General features: G+C 43.6%; 1 protein-coding gene across 3 annotated transcripts; it reads right to left on the bottom strand.

The window, feature by feature from the left end:
* Positions 1–892: 892 nt before the first annotated feature.
* Positions 893–20,227, bottom strand: oga (O-GlcNAcase). 3 transcript variants are annotated; one of them, XM_061228303.1, is made up of 16 exons: positions 19,540–20,227; positions 17,202–17,283; positions 16,855–16,952; positions 15,463–15,593; positions 14,689–14,860; positions 14,210–14,308; positions 13,676–13,960; positions 13,011–13,169; positions 12,015–12,658; positions 11,517–11,691; positions 8,156–8,241; positions 6,681–6,785; positions 5,656–5,747; positions 5,280–5,472; positions 4,827–4,986; positions 893–4,454 (listed from the first exon to the last, which is right to left on the bottom strand). In XM_061228303.1, the coding sequence occupies exons 1-16, from the start codon at positions 19,703–19,705 to the stop codon at positions 4,318–4,320; spliced, it is 2,784 nt and encodes a 927-aa protein (XP_061084287.1). In that variant the 5' UTR covers positions 19,706–20,227; the 3' UTR covers positions 893–4,317. The 3 variants fall into 3 exon arrangements, with proteins under 3 accessions (XP_061084287.1, XP_061084288.1, XP_061084290.1); XM_061228304.1 differs by having other exon boundaries at positions 17,202–17,253; XM_061228306.1 differs by lacking the exons at positions 893–4,454; positions 4,827–4,986; positions 8,156–8,241 and having other exon boundaries at positions 5,286–5,472.
* Positions 20,228–21,665: the final 1,438 nt, after the last annotated feature.

Raw genomic sequence — 21,665 nt, 5'->3', positions numbered from 1 at the left:
AACACAATGAAACCCACAAAATACACTTATATAGTACTGCATGTACAAGCAATGAGTTTGAAGTAAAATGACCACAAAACTTATTTTTACAGAGGAGAAAATGCTCTGTACACATATTTTGTAGACTCAAAATGTACAAGTCAGATCAAACTTTCAACATAATATTGAAGATTAAAATTAATGGTTTAATTTGACTCGACTTACGTGACTTTAGTTTCAGGAAGCTTCCGTAATTCCTTGTGTGCAGAGACCTTATGGTCTGTTCAGTACATGACACTCATTGTTACTGTATCCAAGCACCAGGTAAACATAAAACAGAATGTGTACATAGCCCAGATCCAATCCCCAGTACTTTGTTCCAATTGCAAATCACTTTGATCTAATCTAAAATGGTGCCAGCAACTGTATTCAATGATCACTTGCATTTAACATTTCATGAAAATGGGTATTGTGGATATTATATAGAAATGAAAGGAAACCATCATAGACAAGTATAGAGAAGAAAATAAAGGGAAATGTGCAGCAAAAAAATCTAAATTTGCTCGAGGGAAAACAAGATAAAATTATAAAATAGTAGTTTAAAATTGGTATGGGCTGGATTAGTTTGCCATTATTTGATATCATTATGGTTAGGATTTGTATTTTGGGTATTAATGAAGTTGGATGAAGATGAAAAGTATTAGAATTGGGGGAAGAACATTTTGAGAAAAAGGAAGGTGAGTATGGCGCTTAAGTAGAAGAAATAAATTCCTATAGACCCCCGTTCACTTGGTTTAAACAAATAAATCAAACTAGCTCATACCTGTAATGCTGGTTACATGAATGTCCATTGGCCACAGAGAATGAATGTGTCGGGTAAGACAGTTCATAAAGCAGGCCTACACCACAGACACTTGATTAAACACACTTTATTATTAACCATCTTAATTACATACAAATCTTACAGAAATTACAGCTACATGTCCTTTTAACATCCTGGTATACTGAAATGCCTCCATTTGGTACTCATTGAACTATCCGCATCAGAAGCCGCGCTGCGTTCTGAAGTGGGCCTGAAAGCAGGGACAGGAGAAAGGGGGCTTCTCTAAGGAGGGAAAACAACACGACGTGATGAAACTGAGAACTGCCAAATCTTCCAAACAGTAACGACAACATGAATGAATAAATTATGTCTACAGGTGCCGACTCCGTCCGGTGAAAGCAAACCGGTGTAACAGAACTTCATCATATCCTCGGTCCACAGTAGTCAAGGCAACAAGCTCTGATGCAAAGGGCTTCAGCTAAATCCACTCGTGGGGAAACAACAGAGGGCCATGGGACAAGAGCAGAAGCGGCAGGAAAGGCAGAGTAAACCAAGCGTCTTCACTTAGAGTACATCTTCATGAACTTTACTTTTTTTTTCTTTTTCTTTTTTTTGTGCTCACTGAGAGGGGGGGGGAAAAAAAAAAACCATGAGGAAGACTAAAATATATATTGAGGTAAAAGAACATTGGTTATGAAACAAAACACCTAAAAACACAAGGCTTAAAATCTTGTCAGCACAGTTGTAATCTGAGACTGAGTACAAGACAGAAGGGAGTTATCCCTAATGCGGACAGCATTCTCCCACTGCTGTTGAATTCCACACAGCTGTATAGCCTACCATAGATACCTACCGAATGGCAAACGGTATGGACATAATGTTACAAATCTTTCCATCTATTATGCACCATGCATAACACCCATGAATGCAATATCAACATTAAATTGTCAGGCAATTCTACAATACAGACAAGCCGTACTTGAATGTGCTATGGTCAAAGTGCTTTTTCTAGACCTTCAAGTTACATCTACATAAAAAAAACAGTATAAAATACATGATACAAAAAAGGCCTACCAATACCTCTAACAATTAAACGTGTAAATGTAACGGCCTTAAGTGTAATCCTTTCCTTCACCCCTTTGGCAATGGGGACAGCCTCTGTACACACATCAAGGCTGAAATGTCAAGCATCAAGAACCAGGTCTCACCAGTATGTTAGATTGAAAAGAAAAAAGAAAGAAAAGGGTAATATTCAGAAACTTCTACACTCATCCCACAGTCTGCACCCTCCTGTTCAGTAGCTTATGATAAAGGTACTGGTGTGTTCATCATAATTACAATCTGCTTTCTCTGACCCCCACACTGGAATGGCAATGGACTAAGACATAATTTTAATAAGGACTTCTCAACACGTTGTGCAGCAGGGTCCGAGCCCGCTAAAGCTTCGCGTCACAGCCAGTCGTGTACTGAAGCAGCAGTCCGTAACTCCAGGCAAACGCAGTGTGGTGAGCCACCCTCAGACTGCTCCTCAGCACTTCCCAGGCCTTTCCTCACAGTGCTGAACGCTCCCCCCCTCTCAAAAGGCAATTACACACAACTGCAAAATGTTAAAAGCACTTTGTGGGGAAGATTAAATCATTCTGTTTAACGTAGGATGCATGTGGTGTGGTGTATCAGAATCATCACACTGGAATGAGAGGTTGAGCAGTTCCTGTTTGTGTCTGGCCTGGGAATCTGCACACCTGGTCCTGCAGAGCCACTCGCCCGTTACTGACCGATGAAAGCAGCGGATTGGTTAACTGTCCTCATTCAGTTTCCAGGGTCTGGATATGCTGCATATTTTAAGATGAAAACATGTTAAAATAAAGAAAATCAGAAGAGCATGTCACTCTCCAGCACCAGGGCTGCAGACCCCTGGAATAGCTCAGACTCTAGGTAAAAGAATAGCCAAAATGAACCATTATCACTTCCTCATCAAACTCCTTACTACTGTGGACCATCCAGAAGGTTAAAGTGGTTCCTCCTCAGAAACCCATGTTAAGGCCCATCCACACCAAGAACTAGTCCTACAACCATAACCATTAACCACACTGCTGAACCATAACGTTCTGTAAACAGTCTCTCGGCCATGTCATCTGCAGTTTTGCACGTGACGCCCTGTAAATCCGGGTGGATTTTGACTGGCTGTCTTTCATGCAGCTGGAAAAAAAATCGCTCGGGAAGTCATTTCAATTATATTGTCATTATTGTTAAAGTAAAACATTAAAACAACATCCTCATAGTTACTGTTCTTGGTGTGGATGAGCCCTTAGACACTTTCCAACTAGGTATATTTTATCCTTCCAAAACAAGGCAGTTGGCCTGTACCAAGGAGCCCACAGACCGAGTGGAGAATACTTTCACCAGGACTCCATCCTGGCTGTGGACGGGTTCTACTGAAACGGCGGCGGGTTAAAAACAGGGGTGCGCAGGATCAGAAGCAGCTCCCGGGGGTGCGGTGCCGTCCTCTCCACCTGCCGCTCCCTGCACTCCGGCTCAGCGTACGCTCCATCCATCAGCAGCACAAACACCAAGGCATGCGGGTTTTAGCACCACTCATTCTGGAACTTAATACAGCCGCTCGGGTGCAGCTCCCTGTGTACAGGTTACAGACTGTAGGCTGTAATCAACAATGTGGCTATATCACAACATGTATTACTGCAGGGCAACCAAATGGCTGACTATTCTTAACGGTTTCGTTCCAGATTCAACGGCTCGTCATGAGACACCGTCATGGAAACTCTACCAAAGCATTCGGTCGTTAAGAAAAATAACTGGAAGGAAGATGAGTCAACCATCCGGTTAGTCTATAGCAATATCTGTAATACAGCCATTACAGATCGGAGACATCGTGAAGTGAAATGACACAGGACTCGTTATCCAATCCAGTGTCATCATCATCCCCCCTTGTAATAGTGGAAGAAATTTGGCATGGGTCACATGCACGCTCTGTCCAGTATGAAAGAAAATACGGCTGGGAGAGAAGAAGGAAATGAAACGGGAGTAGGTGAACGAGGCTTTGCGGAGCACAACCCGAGCCTTCGGCCGTTTACGCTGCAGGAGGGCGAGATGTTACGCTGCAGGAGGGCGAGATGTAACGCTCCTGCCGCCCCGCCCCTCGGGGACTGACGCGCGCCCAGGACTGAGATGACCCCTGTGGGCCTGGCCCCGGCCCCTGGCGGGCCACAGGAACACGGGGGGTGCCACCTGGAGACCTCGGCTACAATCTTGAGACTGCCCTAACCTGCTAAAGCCTTCAAAAGCCTCGATTTTCAACAGCTGCGATGTCAGCAGGGAATGGTCGAGGCCTCTGCGGGCGGTTCTGACGGGGGGTGGCGGACGTTAAAAGGCAGAGACGCCGCTGTTTCTCTCGGTCGGTGGTGGTATTGACCCGGTCGGGGTGGTGGTAATATTGTCTAAGGTGATCACAGACCTCTCCCCCAGAGCTCAAAGCCCCCCCCCTCCTGCCCCTAACTTCACAGGCTCCGTCCCATAATGATCACATCTTTCGGGAACCCTTCCATCTTGGCCACCTCGAAGCAGCCCAGTTTGCTGTAAAAGTCCAACATCCGCTTGTCCATCTGCCTTACTTCACAGAAGGCACCGTGGGAGCCTATAGGTATGGAAAGAAAGAAAGAAAGAAAGAAAGAAAGAAAGAAAGAAAGAAAGAAAGAGAGAGAGAGAGAGAGAGAGAGAGAGAGAGAGAGAGAGAGAGAGAGAGAGAGAGAGAGAGAGAGAGAGAGAGAGAGAGAGAGAGAGAGAGAGAATAGAAATAGAAATAGAAATAGATTATTCTATAGGACTGGCTTTTATGGTTTCATTAAGGCATCTTTGTGAAACTGCCAATGTAAAAGCACTACAAATTCTATTTAATTATTGTGCATCTGTATCTTTCAGAAATGAGTCAATTAAATGAGTGTGTTTTGATGTCACTTCCTGTGTGTGAAAACCTGATAATCACGCTCCTGGCTCCAGGCCCACTCACCATTGGCTTTTAATGACGACAGAAGACATCCCATCATGCTCTTGGCTACGCTGGGGTCCGTGACTTTCGCGTGGATGTCGACTTTGATCAGAGAGGGGAAATTGCTGAGGAAGGACTCTGGCAGGACCTCCTCTTCCTCATGAAAGCTCAACATCATTTTCTGTGTGACAGAGGGGGACAGCGGAGGGAAGAGATCAAGTTCAGCTCGCATACGACCGGCAGAACAGGGAAGGCGGTCGCTAGGCTAAAGGTTCGGGGGACAGAAGAACAGTAAATGAGTTCATACACTCAATCTTACCGCACGCATTTCTACTTAGTTCAAGCAAACAGCCTTACACGACCATGACAATGCGACAACTCAATCAATTTACAACACCCGATTGACACAATACCACAGGTCTCTAAAACGACTTCACATTCCTCCATTTACCGGAGGGCTGGGTGAAAACTCACCTCTGCATCAGACAGGTCTTTCTCGGAGTCGGGCTTGTTGTACTTCTCCTGCATGCTGGGGATCCAGCTCATCTGGCACTTCTTCACGAAGGGGCTGACGTCCACGGTGCCCAGGGCGTAGCCGCAGATGCCCTCCTCATCCTCCAGCACGAAGCCGTAGTCTGGGCTGAGGCTCAGGAACCCGCCCACCAGCCTGTGGGACGCACGGTTACAGCCCCAAACTAGACTGCGCTCCGCCCACCACACCTTCCAAGTCTAACGTATAGTCCCAGCCTTTTAGTCACTAGATACACCAACATTGGTTTGTGCATTATGCTGCCACTGATAACAAATCCCTGATAAAAGAGCAGCAGTATTCTGGGTAATCATGCCTTACCGGTCTCCGATCAGATCGGACTCCTGCTCGCCGAAAGGAGCTTCCTCCAGCCCCTCGCTGTACATCTCCCTGCAGATCCTGTACACAGAGCGCTGAAACCACAGGGCAGGCCACGTCAAACACTGCAGCCTCTCACACTGCAGCCTCTCACACAGGGCAGGCCACGTCAAACACTGCAGCCTCTCACACTGCAGCCTCTCACACTGCAGCCTCTCACACTGCAGCCTCTCACACTGCAGCCTCTCACACTGCAGCCTCTCACACTGCAGCCTCTCACACAGGGCAGGCCACGTCAAACACTGCAGCCTCTCACACTGCAGCCTCTCACACAGGGCAGGCCACCTCAAACACTGCAGCCTCTCACACTGCAGCGTCTCACACAGGGCAGGCCACGTCAAACACTGCAGCCTCTCACACTGCAGCCTCTCACACAGGGCAGGCCACGTCAAACACTGCAGCCTCTCACACTCCACGCACAAGCAGACTGTACACTATAGCTCGGTGGGTTTCAAACTCCACCCAGGAGATCCCGTGTGTATGCTGGTTTTGATTCCAGCCACAAATGCAATCCCGGAATTCAACAAACTGACACGCTCAGCAACTGTGAAACTGATAATGCAAAAAGGCCAATAACAATGGCTGCCAATATTACATCATTACATTAATGGTATTTGGCAGACGCTCTTATCCAGTGACGTACAGTTGATTAGACTAAGCAGGAGACAATCCTCCCCTGGAGCAATGCAGGGTTAAGGGCCTTGCTCAAGGGCACGACGGCTGTGCGGATCTTATTGTGGCTACAACGGGATTCGAACCACCGACCTTGGGGGTCCCAGTCATTGAACCACAACGCTACAGGCCGCCAAATATTATAGTAAAAACTGAATAATGAATAATGAATAATGTAAATGAGTCGCATTAGTGAATAAAAATAAACGGCTAATTAATCACACTTGACTCATCATGTGGGGGGGGGAATAGTGGACTACGGTTCTGGAGCGGATAACAAAAAGAAGAGCACAAACCTCGTCTTTGGGATAATACGGCCGGATGGAATAGATTTTCGAGGTCGGCATTGAAGGGGGTGGCTGGTAGAAAAGATCGTTCGCCCCGTCGATCGGCAGCAACCTCTGCGAAAACCAAACACGACACGCTGAGTACTCTCGCCTGAGGACGCCACAGTCCACTTCCTCTTCTGCAGGGACTCACAACTTCTAATATTACATTTGCTACTTCTGCGATAACTCCACAACAATAAGGTCCAATGAGAAGTTACGGCTGAGCCAGTTAGAATGAGCTCTGCTGACTACGGTCAGTGTAAAACTACAGCGTCTTTCACTAATGGTTACCAGGACCCTTTTCCATTATGGTTAGTCATAGCACCGGTACCAAAGGTGATCACTTCTGTCACCGTTTACAGGTTTTACATACAGAGCTTACAGAAGTGCACAGGGAGGACACAAAAGTAAAATAACAATATCTGAGAGGAAAGGTTTGGTCTGAAAAGGCCTGACTAATGGAGATGCCCCTTTCCCTTAAACAGGCAGTCGCAGAACGACTTCGCTGCGCCAAAACTCCTGTAGAGAAAGGTGACGTGGGAAGGTGGAGGGTAAGAAGTTCCATGAGCAAAACAGAGGTGCAAAAAACTTTGCTTTTCACAGCTGGTATAAACATCTGCTTCACTTTGCTTTAAGTTCAATCCAGAAGTCAAACTCATACGTGTACCGGGATGTTGCTTCTCCTGATTAAAGAGGAAACTGATCTTCAGACCACAAATGTCCCAACATGGGGGACAAAAGACACACAAAAGTTGTGCGTGTCACAAACACACCGGTAGCCAGAGGGAATATTCCGGAACAGAGGCCGAATGGGGACGGGTGGCAGACGCGTTTCGTGATTAATCAGGGAAAGCTCCATCGGGGCGTGTTGCTCATGGAACCGTGCGCGGGCGAGCTGGCGGGCGCGTGGCGGCTGGGCGAAGCGGGTGCAGCGCGCGGGGGGGGGAGGGGGGGGAGCGGGGCGGGGCGGGGCGGGGCGGGGGGATGCTGTGCTTCCTGCAAAGAAATGAGATGTCATGAAGATCAAACCCTAGCCATGCCGCGCGGCTCGCGCGCCGGGAAAGGCTGCATCTCCACGGGCCGCTCGCTGAAAGAGAGGGGGCTCCTTCTGCGTTAGCCACGGTCCGCTCGCCTAATCCAGTCCCCGCGGCCCAGCGCTTCTGCCCTGGAGGCTCCGCAACCACAATCAGCACCGACCTTTAGTTATGCAACCCGGCCAATCGACAACGCAGGCCCAAGAGTGGAGCCCTGCTCTGGTTTAGGGTTCTGAGGGGGGAGAGGATTAGCCAGACTAGAGGTCCGAATGCGGGGATGATGAAAGCATGCCTTATACAGACCAACCCTTTCGATTCAGAGGCACACCAGTTTTTTTTTTTTTTTTTTTTTTTTTTCTCTCCGTTTTTTAATTTCAACAAATCAGTGGTGAATTTGACATTTGATACCTGGAACTCTCCCGCTAGACCGCCCCTAAAGGCCCAAGGCTCTTGGTCTCCACTTAAGAACTGTGCTGAAGACTGACTACGACACCCTGTTGGGATCAGATCCAAGTGGAGAACGTTATGTGAGAGGGGAAAAAGGGGGGCTTTTTGGCAAAAATGGAGGGGTGAGGGGTGGGGGGGGGGCAGATGCTTCTATATCCAGTATCACTCAAAAGCACATTAAGTCATCTGCATTCATCACAGAAACATTTTATATATGTAAAAATACACAAGCAGAACTGAACAAGCAAAAATACCATATATATATATATATATATATCATTTTACAACAAGGCACAGGCCACACGGGCTCAAGCAACTGGAGCTTACGCTTGTCTATTTGCAACCCAAGCAGGTTTTTATGTGATCAGACTTTCCAAAGGAAATTATGCATTCATTCATTCATAGGGAGGAATTGTAGTCCTCTCATTCAATGCACACTTTGTGTGTTATTTCAAACTTTAATTAAAATGCCAAGATGTAACATTAAATATTTACCTCTCATTACATTAGGGAAATTGAGTACCCAGAGATTGAGCAAAGAGTGCTGCTGGTTTTAGAACACAGCAGTGAAGCTCACTTTTGGGCAGTTTTGTATTTTGGAAATATTCACACATGGTAGAGTACCAATGGCCGTATTTCAAATTCTGCTAAGAAAACTGAACTGAAATTCTTCTGAAAGATTGACATGTAAGCTTGAATCCACTGTGCCCGGTTTATCCCTGTGCCTCGGCTAAGAAGTCACATTTTAATGTTGTCTGCCTTGTCACATGACCTGCAGGCCCAGTTTGATGGGGAAACTTGCAGGACTTCACAGCCAAATCAAGTTATCGGTTCAGAGAATCAACTGGGAGCTTGGCAGAGTCTATCTGCCAATCAACATCATCTCTTAGTTCAAGAGGATTTGCTGGTGAACCCGAGATAAATGGAAACTGTTATATGAACAGATAATGGAAAAAATTTAACTATCACTAAAATAGTTTGGGTCACATTTCGAGTCACATGACAAGATCAGACAATACACAAGATCATCATGTATTCTAAATGTGATGAGCTGTTTAGACACAGTAACTGGATGTACTGCAAAGAGGAATTCTACACTCCTACGTTAATTAATAACAATAACCCCGCCACCCCCCTGATTTTTGAAGCTTCCCCGATTTGAATTCCTCTTTGGAAGTACACAGTGCTGCCTGTGTCTAAATCAGCTCACTAGGCCTGACAATATATGTAAAAAAACAAGTCAGAATAGCTGTGAGAGAAAAGAAAAAGAATGTTAAAACCATATTACCAACGCTGCGCAAATGTGACTTCATTCAAAAACAAACAGTTTCATACCGTTTTAATACAAACTATCTGAGGAATGAATGCATATATGATTAGGAGAACATTTCAGAAGAAAGGCAATCATTTTTGGAAAAAATCCTAAGGCCAGCACTGAGTGTACGGCAGGCACTGACGCTCCAATAGCAGTAGAAACTGTTGCACTGGATTCGTCCGTCTGTACACAACCAAGGGAGAAGACAATAGAAAATGTCATTAGTAACCGTATTCAGGAAAGGGCCAATAGACTCAGCGTAGCTTTGACTGACTGCTCTCTGCACTGCTTCCAGCACAGAAACAGGAAAATGGAAAAGACTCTAGATCTGTGGATCTTTCCGAAAACAATGGTGGACTGATCTGGCTAAAGATTCACCCACTACATCACACACCTAGCAGATCACTGTCAGACAGGTGACGTGGAGATAAGTCAGAAAAGGGACTTCACCCTTTACACTTAAAATAATAATGAATAAAATATACAGCACACAAGGTGTTCTCATTGAGCATATTTCAACCACTACCGTATTATAATCTTCACTGCCATATGTAAAACTGGCAGCAATATTCACTCATTTCAGAGTACAGGATGTCCATCCAGATGACGGATCCGAGAACTCAAATCTGTTTGCAGATACTGGCTGATTTCTCAGACACCTAATTCTTAACTCGATCAATGATAAACAGAACTCTACCAGGTGTTTGCACCTCCGGCCTTTAGTAGATAATAGAAACAAAATGTAATAGATACCAATACTAAACAGAACTGTAGTTTTGTACATTAGTTTGTTGCTCTCCTCATACAGTAGGTGAAGAGAAAGAGACGTGCCGTTTCCTCAGTAATCTTACAGGTCAGGCAGCTGCTTTCTCAGTGGAAAAAGCTTTACATTCAACAGAATAAATTATTCTAACTGGAGCAATACCCAGTTCCACATGCAACTACAGTGAGAAACAGGCCTCATAAAACATGAAATGGGGTATATTTTAAGTTAGGTGAATGGTAAGACAGACCTGGGGGGTTGGCACAGTTAGAATTACAATCATAGCAGGTTTTTCTGCAATCCTTCCCGACCGGAAGATACAGGACGGTCTAAATGTATCATTTCTTTTGTGCTGTTTTTTTGTTTTTTAATCACTGTTTTGTTTCAAATCCAAAGTGCTGCTCACTGCATATTTAAGTGAAGTTTTATACATATTCCAATGCTCCATATGGAGTTGTTAAAGCACCGCAATAACACCTAGTGCTGAAATTATCATGCACTGCAAATATTGCCCATTACCCATCATGCAATATTTCTCCTTTGCAGAAGAAAAGCCTTCAGTTGGCAGGCTTGTGTGCGTGCCAGGGTCGGAAGGACCCATAATCCTTCACATCGGGGACGCTTAAAAGGAGCTGGCAGCCGGGGTTAACCCAGTCAGAGCAGCACTGACGTGTGCATGACACACAGCCAGGAGGAGCACAGCACAGGCACCAATGGCCACGGTTCACAACATCTTTATTATCACACCACGGCAGGAGACAAACTGGCTCAGAGTGCAGACAGCATTCAGTCATTCAAATAAATAAATAAATAAAAATATATGAATGAATAGACCTGAAATGGCCTATGCTTGAATCCAAGGAAATAATTAGCCCAAGAAATTAAAAGAAAGCCAACAGAAGAGAGATGTGCAGCGATTGGAGTAGATCTTTAACAGCTACCCACAGAATGTGTTTGTTTTTTTTAAACTTTAGTTTTACAAAAATAAAAATACAAAATAAATACATCATCAGTTTTACTTGAAAACAAACTGCGGACTGTTGAATATAAAATAAACTGACGGCGTCTTACTATTCAAAATATGTGTAAAGTGGCCCCGTGATTTCCAACTTGGAAAGTTTTTAGGTATGAAGGACACCTAAAAGGCAAATGAGTACCATGTGAGAAAAGAACTTATTTCATGGGCTAATCAAATAAGTGAAGGCCTTTCAGTGAATAAATGTGGGGGAAGCAACTGCACCTACCTAGCCATTGAACAAAAGACTTCACCATAGAGATGATACTCTTTATGTCCCATATGTAGGGATACAGGTCGTACAGAATGGTCCTGTTGGCGGAGTTGGAGACCCTGGTGAACATCTGGATGACGGAGCAGCACATCTCCTCAAACTTCTCGGCCCTGGACTGCCACTCTGCCACCTGCAAAGCCAACGTCTCCATCGGTCACCTTCACCTCAGCCCAGCCACTCACGATACAGGGTCGAACTTCGCTCGGGAACGAATGTGACCGTTCCTGGGTTTGCCCAGGAAACGCTGACACTAAATGTCACTGGGATCTCGATCCCCAAGAGCAGAAGTCAGGGAGAGGCACAAGCCTACAAGTGAGATATATGATAGCTAACGTGACCATTCCTGGGTTTTCCCTAAATAACCAGGAAACACTGACACTAAATGTCACTGGGGCACAAGCCTATGTGAGATGCGAGTAAATGCTTAAGCGCGCATATCTGAGGGCTGTTCACCTTCTCGGGCTCTTTGGCCTGGGAGTTGACGCTGACGATGCTGCTGTTGGCCCGGAGCCAGTTGAACTCCTTGAGCATCTGCACGGCCTTGGGCCCGTGCTCATAGGGCAGGTAGAAGAGCTCGGCCAGCAGGGTCAGGTCCTCCAGGGACACGGCCTCGGCGCTGAACAGGGGCTTCTCGTTGGGCCCGGGCACAAAGGGCTCCTTGGCCAGCTGCTCGTCGGTCTGCATGGGGGCCACGTCGCTGCCGGAGTCCTCCTGGAGGGACATCTCCGGGGACTTGGACTCGGCCATGCTCTCCTTGTCCGTGTCCATGGGCTTGAGCTCCTCGGCCATCTTGGCCTTGGCGATCTCGGTCAGGATGTGGTTGACGCTCTTGGCCTCGGCCTCGTCCTGCTTCTCCGCCGCAGTCTCCATTGGCTCCTCGTCCGTGTCCTTCTTCTCCGCCTCCACCTCCACCTCCACCTCCTCCTCCTTGCCCAGGTGGTGGGGCTCCTCCTGGCTGAGGTCCTCCGCCACCACCTGGCTCATGATCGGCTGCTGGAAGACGGTGGTCACCGTTGTAGAAGAGCCCAGGCTTGTGGAGACCAGGGAGGGGACGTCGATGGCCAAACTCTTCGCTCCACTGTGAGGCACCTGCCGGCCTGTCAATTCAATTGGGCACAGCTATCAGGACCAGAAGGTCAGATCAAGACACACCATCACCTTACTGGCTGGGAACAGCATTAACATAAACAGCAATAGACAAACACCAGGTTGTAACACATGAAATACACCTCACTCAAATGTACCAAATCATTCATTTTTATGTCTGCTTAATGTATTGCGAGTGCAAACATTCACTCATGACCAGAGCACAATCATTGACAGGACAATTATGCATATCAAATAAAAAACTGCTTCAACTAATACTTGCCAAAATCAAATTATTGCTAGAGTGGGAAACTGGCTTCAGCCCAGAAACATATCCATGTAGCCAGTAGGTTTTGTGCTTACTGTTGTACTGATGAGGAACCCCAAACTCTCCCAGCCACTCGGTGAGAGCGAGCTTCAGAGCCAGCTGGGGGCTGTAGAGCATGTCCGTCTCCAGCTCCTCGTCACTGCCCTCGTTCTCCAGCTTGATCTGTATGGACACGGTGCTGTCCTCACCGTCCGCTGCAACAGCAACACGCCACACAGCTTTAACGGGACTACAGCTGAACAAGGCTGGATAACGACGCGTGTTAGTCCAGCAGGCAATGGAAGCAAGGGTCTGTTCGTCTTTCTGGTTAAGAACCAAACCGAGAGCAGAAACCAATTTCCACACCAAGACACTATAACAATAAATAAATAAATACATACAAATGTTATTAAAAACCTTTCAATACATTATATTCAAACTGCTTTCCAGATGAAACAAAAAACTTGGAAAAAAGAAGAATTGGAGGAAGGGAAATAAGAATCACCAAGATGACTTAAGGTTCAGCAGTCTCCAGAGAAATTACAAATATGGGAAAATTTCCACAACTCTGGTAGCCTTTGCTTGCAAATAAAACGTTTTTTTGCAGACCACTCTCCTTTGTTCCAAAGCCTTCTGCCAGGGTTTAATGTTTTAAGTTGCCAGTCGCTTTTAGACACAGACATACCAGAGGGAGAGTATTATTAGCGCAAGCTGGACTCACTCATGACAACGTCTTTTCGCACACCGTTCATGTTGGACTTGTACCACGTGGCCAGGGTGTGGATAGCCACAAAGTTGGACTCAAATTCGCAGTTGGGGTTGGTGAGGACCCCTTTCAGTCGTGGGATGAGTTCAGTGGACCGGCCCTTATATGGACCCAGGAAAAGCCTCTTCTGGTCGTAGTCGTTGGCGTGGATGTTGTCCCAGATGACCGGGGCTCTCTTCAGGATCTTCGAGACCTCTTCGATAGACTCCACAGTTATGTCTTTGGAGACCACTTTGGGACCTAAAAGAGAGAGAAAACTGTATTACCCCCTATATTCACTATTACAACCAACTATCATACTTGAGCCAAAATAACCAGTTTTACTTGTCTGCTATATTGAAGAAAGGCTTATTTTTCCCCCAAAAAAGAAAATACAAATTCACATTTTTGGCTTGGGTCAAAGGTTTTATTATATCAAAAGAAAATGGCAGATAGATTCCATCTAATATTTGACAATAAAAAAAAACATTATGAGTTCTGAAATATTACCTGTCCAAAGCACTTCAATTCCTGGGAGGAGCTTCTCACCGATTGTCCGCAGGTAGGGAGACTGGGCGACGTTTGGATAACAGAATGTTCCACAGTACTCTGATGACGGAGGGAAAAAGAAACAAAAAGTTATTTTTTTTATATTTTGTAATGAAATGAGCAGTTTCTAAATAAAATGTAAAAAATTTACTTTTTGTTTCTTCGATTGTTCAAACATAATTGGCCAAGACCAATTCCAATATTTTGTTTGTTATTATCCTATTTGTGATCGGTCTTGGCCAATTGTGTTGTTTGAACAATCGAATATGGGCCTATAACTTTCATATTGGTGTATCCCAACCTAAAATAGTTTAAATGCAAAGCAGCAGCAGGTGCTTAAACACTCCCATAATTATCTACATAAACATATCTAAAGAAATGTTCACCCAATCTCCAAAGCGCCCCATGGCATTATATTTAAATTAAATTAAAATCCATACCTGTAGGACAGAACAAAAATGTCTCTGGCTCTCCCAAATACTGGAAGATCTCATTGGTGATAGACACTTGTGCATGTGCAAAAGAACTGAACACTTCCTTATCCGCTGGGCACATGTTATGATCAATATCATCAAAAAGTAAGGCAAATGACCGGCAACCAAAATGGGTCACCTGCAGGAGAAAAAACACAGTGATATCTTCAGAAACATTCAGATATAAATGTTTAATGAACGCAAATTGCAATCTGGAAAACGAGCAGTTCATCAGTGCATTATTAGTTTTAGATTGCGTTTTAATGATAAATTCATTACTTGTATATTTTCAGTAACAGATATTACTGTTAATTCATACAGCATGGTGTAATGCATGCTATAATGCAGTGTTTTTCAACCCTGGGTATTACCTGGGGACCCACTGTGCATGTGTATGCAGGTTTTTGTTCAAACCATACTAATAGTCTGTATAGTAATGAGCTGCTAATTGCTCTTCATTACACTTTTTACTCTTGCACCTCCTTAAAGCCATAGCATTGTGTCAAAATAGGTTTAACCACACAACTGTGGTCGAACCTGAACACATTTTCGACAACCATAATTGATCAAGAGATAAAAGCTGCATAGACCAGGGCTGAAATAATGCATGCTCATGCATTAACATAAGGGAAGCTCTGCCTTGCCAAAGGTAGGGGAAATTGAAGAATTCAATGTAGTGCGCATTCACACACCAAATATACAGCATTTAGATGTATTATACTGTAAAGTAAAGTCCCTTGCCTGGTCTAACTTGCGTTTGAGTGTGGAAACTTCTTTCTGGTTGGAGAAGGTGATGTCCAGGCCAGGGGATATGGCATAAATGAACTCAATGCCATGCTCTTTAGCAGCACCTATCAGAGTCATCAGTTGCTCTGAAAGAAGTAAACATATTAAGAGGACACTTTTCCAGTACTGTCACAGATGTCCAATACAACTTCAGATTACAACATATGGTATGTCTCTATTAGGACATCACTGCATGGAAATAACATTTTTGGTATTACACTGCACAATATAACTGCTTTTCCACCATCAGTCGGTCCAGAATTATTGACACCCTTGATAAGGATGCACAAGAGAGACAAATGCACATTTTTACAGAGCCAATCCTTTAGGGCTAAACCCTTGCAAATGCCAATGTATTTGTGGGAAATGTGGAAGTTTGTATTTTTTAAAAATGTTGAAGATAGTGGGGAAATGTCCCCAGATTTTGGACCCTCGCAGCAAATGTGGGTACCACAGTAGTGGCTCTAACCAAACGGGGCACGGGGGCTGGGCTCATGAACGTCAGAGACCTGTCGTGTAGAACAGTACCGGCAGGTGTCCAAACTGCACCATACTTTACAGGATGCAACAGTTCAGCCGTTTAAAAAAAGCTCGGTACGTTTGGCATTCAGGAGGCCTGCCTAAGATTTTACAATGCAGGGACAAACCCTGGTTACCCTCAGTAAAATCTTTCTTTGTACAACCCTTGCATAGTGCTGAGGTGGCGATGGATGAAAAAGGGATTTTTACATGTATTTTAAATCTTAATAACATGGCGAAAGAGGTAGTGATGAAAGGCTGCTCCTTAAGATATTCATTTAAATAAGCTGATTTGATTTCATTTGATTTCAACCTCAGAAGAGCAACTTTTCTGCCTGCATATAAACTATAACAGCAATGCCCTTGGAGGTGATATGTATATCACAACACCACTTGTTAATTAATTTAGCATAATTAAATATGATCGCTATCATGTATAACATTGAAAGAATGTAAGAGAGGCTGTTCAGGTCCAAGCCTTAAAAAGGTATTTTACAGTTTTGTGTACAGCCAATACTTTAGTGGCACACAGAATGCCAGCTGATATAAAGTGGTTACTAACGGAGCACTATTATTACTATTATTATAATTATTATTATTATTATTATTATTAATTGTAAATGCTGCATTATGCATGGGAAGTTCACCCACAGTCTTGTAAACGCTCACTTTCTTCGCCTCAATAGGACACATCCAAAGAAGGCCCAATTTTTTTTTCCCATTTACATAAACCTATATCCACCAATGGCCGACATCATTGGCACAGTTAATATGGCTTTTGATCATAACCTTAAATTCAGGCAAACAGAACTGTAGGGCTGGTCCTACCTGCTTCTTCAACAGAATACATTTCTCTCCAAAACATCCTGTGTTTGTAGTCATCTTTTGGAGCATAAAGGTATGTATTCAACCCCCATTTCTGTTGCCTGGAAAACATCATTATTTTGTAAAGCAGTTTGTAGCTTGCAAAATCCCCATAGAATGCATACAGTTCATTACAAACTTGCCAAACAACAACAGACCTCCAAATGTTTTATTTTTATTTCATTATTATACATACAATATGGTTACAGTAGGATTTGGCACTACTTTTCCCAAGATTGCTTTAAAACAGGTTACCCTTAAAATAGGTTACCTTTAAAACAGGTTATGATAAAAGAAAACTATCCAAATACCTCCTGAACAGTTCTTTCCTTTGTTCCATAGTCCATGGTCTCCCATAAAAGCCTGTCATTTCAAACACAAAAAAAGAGATTCCTTTTCACTGTCACAGTCATTCATTCATCCTTTCTACTTCAGCCATTTCAGCACACTTCAGCAGAACGTCCCTTGAGACTGGCCCTGCTCACAAGATTAAAACAGGATGTTTTCAGACTGGCCGTACGGAGGTCAGCACGTTTCATCTGCAAAATGACCAAACACAATTTGACCACAAGGACAGAAAAAGGCCTGCTTGCATTGCCTTGTGTGATCATTTTTTTTTCTGGACCCAGAGGGCCAACCTGGAACAATGAAGGTCTCTGACTGAGGGAGTAGCTGGCTGGCTGGCTGCATTCCCATTGTTGAAGTGCACATGCGCAGCTGCTGGTGTGCAGGAGGTGGAACCTATCCGCGCCGTCGGAGAAACGCGAGGGAGTGGCAGCGGCTTTTTCAGGGAGCTAGCTATTAAAAATGATATTATGTCAATTCCTCCACCAAGTGCTATCTAAGCTAATTTGCACATATAAATCACACAAAACTCAGTCATTGCAATCGCGGGATAAACTTGATAAAGACTTTTAAGGAGGGATTAATAATTGTAGTCTTACAAATGACCGTTTATAACTGCGTGGAGATGGCGCTTCCGGCATATAGTTCTGTAACTGAGTGAACTGACTATAGGACAGCTGTGTGAAAGGCATCAAACTTCTGTGCAGGCCCTACTCACACAAACCAAAACATCTGCCTATTCTCTGCGCAGTTGATGAGTACAGAGGGGAAGGACAGAGTTTAAAAGCACACACAGTTTAAAAGCAGACAGTGTATAAAAGCACAGTGTATAAAGGCACACACCCAATACCTTGTATTTGTTCAACTATTTTTCCATTTTGTTTTTTTGTCTTATTTTGCACAATGTAGCACTTTTCTCAGTGTGCCTGTAATACTCCTATGCCTCGATACATTTCTCACTTAGCCTACATAACCACTATGTTTTATAAATACAAATTAAATTCATTCAGTTGCATCATATATTTCATTTCATTTTGTAACATGCAGAAATCGATAGTGTAATGGTGGACAAGTCATGGGTCAATAGGAAGTTAAAAAAAAGGGGGGGGGGGGGGCATTTCTATTGTTAAGTAGCATTACCACCACAACTAGCTAAAGTTAGCCAGCGATATTTAGGCTAGCCCAATAAAGCAAACCAAAGCACTCTAAAATAGCTGGCAATTTTTCTATTTAATAGCTAGCTAATTGGCCATGGAGATATTCTACTCAGCTAACTGTGCATAGATTCAGGGAACACCAGTCCACGTTCCATGCCAGATCTCCTGTTTTCGGACAGAAGGCATTGAAAATAGTGCCTTACATGTCACTGATATTCCTCTTTCTCTAATAAATAGTAAAGACGAATCTTCTGGAAGCTGCGTGAACAAGGCCCAGTACTATTTACAGACAAAAAGTCATTGGTCAAAGGTTTTTGACAGACAGTCAGTTGGTTGTGGCTGAAGTTAGTATGACTAGTCTTGTATTTTGTCACCACTGGCTTATCAACTTTTAATAGCAAGCAAGCCAATTTAAATGCAATTGGGACTTCCTTCTGGAAAGACAAGGGGAAATAGGTCCTACATTCAATTAAGATAATGCTTCTGTTGGGTGCAAGGACTTATATTGCTTTGACACAAGCTAGGTGTAATCAGTGTAGTTCAGTGGCATAAACCCACCCACTTTACAGGATGTAGCCAGTGTCGTCTAACCAATTAAATCAACACTGTGAATCTGGTTCAAAGCATTGATAAAACTATGAGACATATGGAAATGGTTGAACAGAGGAGTCAAATACATCATAATTTTACCACGAGTCTGAAATGTAATTGTGGTGGTCTGTGTCCGTTATCATTGCAATCCATTATAAACGGGAGGATCCATGTTTCAACCAGTAGATGTCGACCAACACAGAAATGTAATCAATACCTACCATTTTAATTGCTTACGACCAACCAAAGGCGACATGTCAAGCCCACTAAGTATGAAGTCAAACTCGAATCAGTGACCAAGGACGGTCAAGCAAAAACACACGACATTTACACACGATAGCAAGCCATTTTAAGTGAAGAACATCGGCAATTTTGCAGGCAGCTCCAAATGGCATCCCATAACTAAGCGCCACAGCAGACACATGTAGCTTTTCGTATATAACTGAGCTAACGTTAGCTAGCGAATATAAAACTGAACGAAAATCGCTCCACGTTATCCATGCAATTTAAACCACATTATAGCAAATGTTCCTTAACAAGCCAGTTCTTTTCTCACCTTCCACCACGCCGCTGATAAATTTTCGATGGCCGCTTATCTCAACACCAATACCGGGCTCCTCATCCGCCGCCTGTGGTTCAACAGCTACTTCAGCCGGCCCCGGGTTGGCGTTCGGCTCGCCGTCTGGTTGCGAGGGCTCCACAGACTTGTCTTTCTGAACCATTTCTTTCCGGCGGCAATGCTAATTTTAAATTACGTCTCAAATTAATGCTAAAATAATGTCAATGTATCGAACGAAAACGATTCTACCGTAACGATAATGCCCGCATAAAATTAGCTAACAGCTATCTAGCTTGGATAACGACTGTTAGCAAACGTAAGGTATTATCCGCACCTTCTCAGCTCGGAAAGGAAATAAAAGCGGGGTTTAGAAAACCATGGGATATTTTACGTTTAACAATGTCAGCTATCTCTTGCATTTGATACGGCTGGTTAAGGTCTCATTTTATAAAACCACCAGAATCATATCCTGCTGAACTAGATTTTCGTCGGTCAATGGCCAGACAAGCAATAAAACAGAAGCCAATTACAAAATAACTGCAAATATCACATTCGAAGATTTGTTATCGATAAACAATAATACTGTATCCCAAACACCGCAATACTATAATTTTTGTAATTTTGTTTCCTATCCAACATTCCGCGACTCATTTTAAATTTAGCTTAAATTTTCCATCTTCTTCCTGTTTACACCTACTGCGCAGAATCAGCATACCAGCCAAAACCAGTTACAACCGGCTAGACTGCTAGACAGAACTGAAAAAAACCAGCGAACTAATAAAACGCTGATAGATTTTTTACTTTTAACTATCGATACAGTAGTTGTTAACTGCAGATTTATAAAATATGTATAATTTGTATTTTAGGATTGTAAAAACTTTGCTACGTGTGTTGTGATGTTTTCTTCCTACAATATACCCGGATTTACGCATGCGCTGTGCAATTTAAATGAGGGGCTCTTAAAGTGGCGTGCAAATTTAAAAGGATTCATCACATCACGTTCTGCAGTTTTAGCGTATGTCCGTGTTCGAGGAGTTTAAAAAGAGGTTATCTAGCAGAACTAATTTCTTCTCTTTTTTTTTTTTTTAAACAGACGCATCGAGGCATGCAATGGCTATATATATATATATATATATATATATATATATATATATATATATATATATAGTGGCGTGAAAAAGTGTTTGCCCCCTTCCTGATTTCTTATTTTTTTGCATGGTTGTCACTCTTAAATGTTTCAGAACAAATTTAAATATTAGTCAAAGACAACACAAGTAAACACAAAATGCAGTTTTTAAATTAAGGTTTTTATTATTAAGGGAGAAAGAAAATCCAAACCTACATGGCCCTGTGTGAAAAAGTGATTTCCCCCCCCCCCTGTTAAAACATAACTTAACTGTGGTTTATCAAACCTGAGTTCAATTTCTCTAGCCACACCCAGGCCTGATTACTGCCATACCTGTTCTCAATCAAGAAATCACTTAAATAGGACCTGCCTGACAAAGTGAAGTAGACCAAATGATCCTCAAAAGCTAGACAGCATGCTGAGAGCTAAGGAAATTCAGGAACAAATGAGAAAGAAAGTAATTGAGATCGATCAGTCTGGAAAAGGTTATAAAGCCATTTATAAAGCTTTGGGACTCCACCAAACCACAGCGAGAGCCATTATCCACAAATGGTGAAAACATGGAACAGCGGTGAACCTTCCCAGGAGTGGCCGGCTGACCAAAATTACCTCAAGAGCGCAGCGACGACTCATCCAAGAGGCCACAAAAGACCTCACAACAACATCCAAAGAACTGCAGGCCTCACTTGCCTCAGTTAAGGTCAGTGTTCATGACTCCACCATAAGAAAGAGACTGGGCAAAAATGGCCTGCATGGCAGAGTTCCAAGATGAAAACTACTGCTGAGCAAAAAGAACATTAAGGCTTGTCTCAATTTTGCCAGAAAACATCTTGATGTTCCCCAAGACTTTTGGGAAAATACTCTGTGGTCTGACGAGACAAAAGTTGAACTTTTTGGAAGGTGTGTGTCCCATTACATCTGGTGTAAACGTAACACCGCATTTCAGAAAAAGAACATCATACCAACAGTAAAATATGGTGGTGGTAGTATGATGGTC

Source organism: Conger conger, chromosome 18 (genome assembly GCF_963514075.1).
Source record: "Conger conger chromosome 18, fConCon1.1, whole genome shotgun sequence".
NCBI classification, from domain to species: domain Eukaryota; kingdom Metazoa; phylum Chordata; class Actinopteri; order Anguilliformes; family Congridae; genus Conger; species Conger conger.
The sequence above is the reverse complement of the archived record's forward strand: the minus strand, read 5'-3'. Positions and strand labels throughout refer to the sequence as shown.

Excerpts from the sequence above, each read along its gene's own strand:
- oga (XM_061228303.1), bottom strand. The coding sequence starts at position 19,705 with ATGGTTCAGAAAGACAAGTCTGTGGAGCCCTCGCAACCAGACGGCGAG. Across the intron at positions 17,284-19,539 it reads TATCAGCGGCGTGGTGGAAG|GAATCTCTTTTTTTGTGTTT; the intron begins GTGAGAAAAGAA and ends GACAGTGAAAAG. Across the intron at positions 4,455-4,826 it reads GTCGTCATTAAAAGCCAATG|GCTCCCACGGTGCCTTCTGT; the intron begins GTGAGTGGGCCT and ends CCATACCTATAG.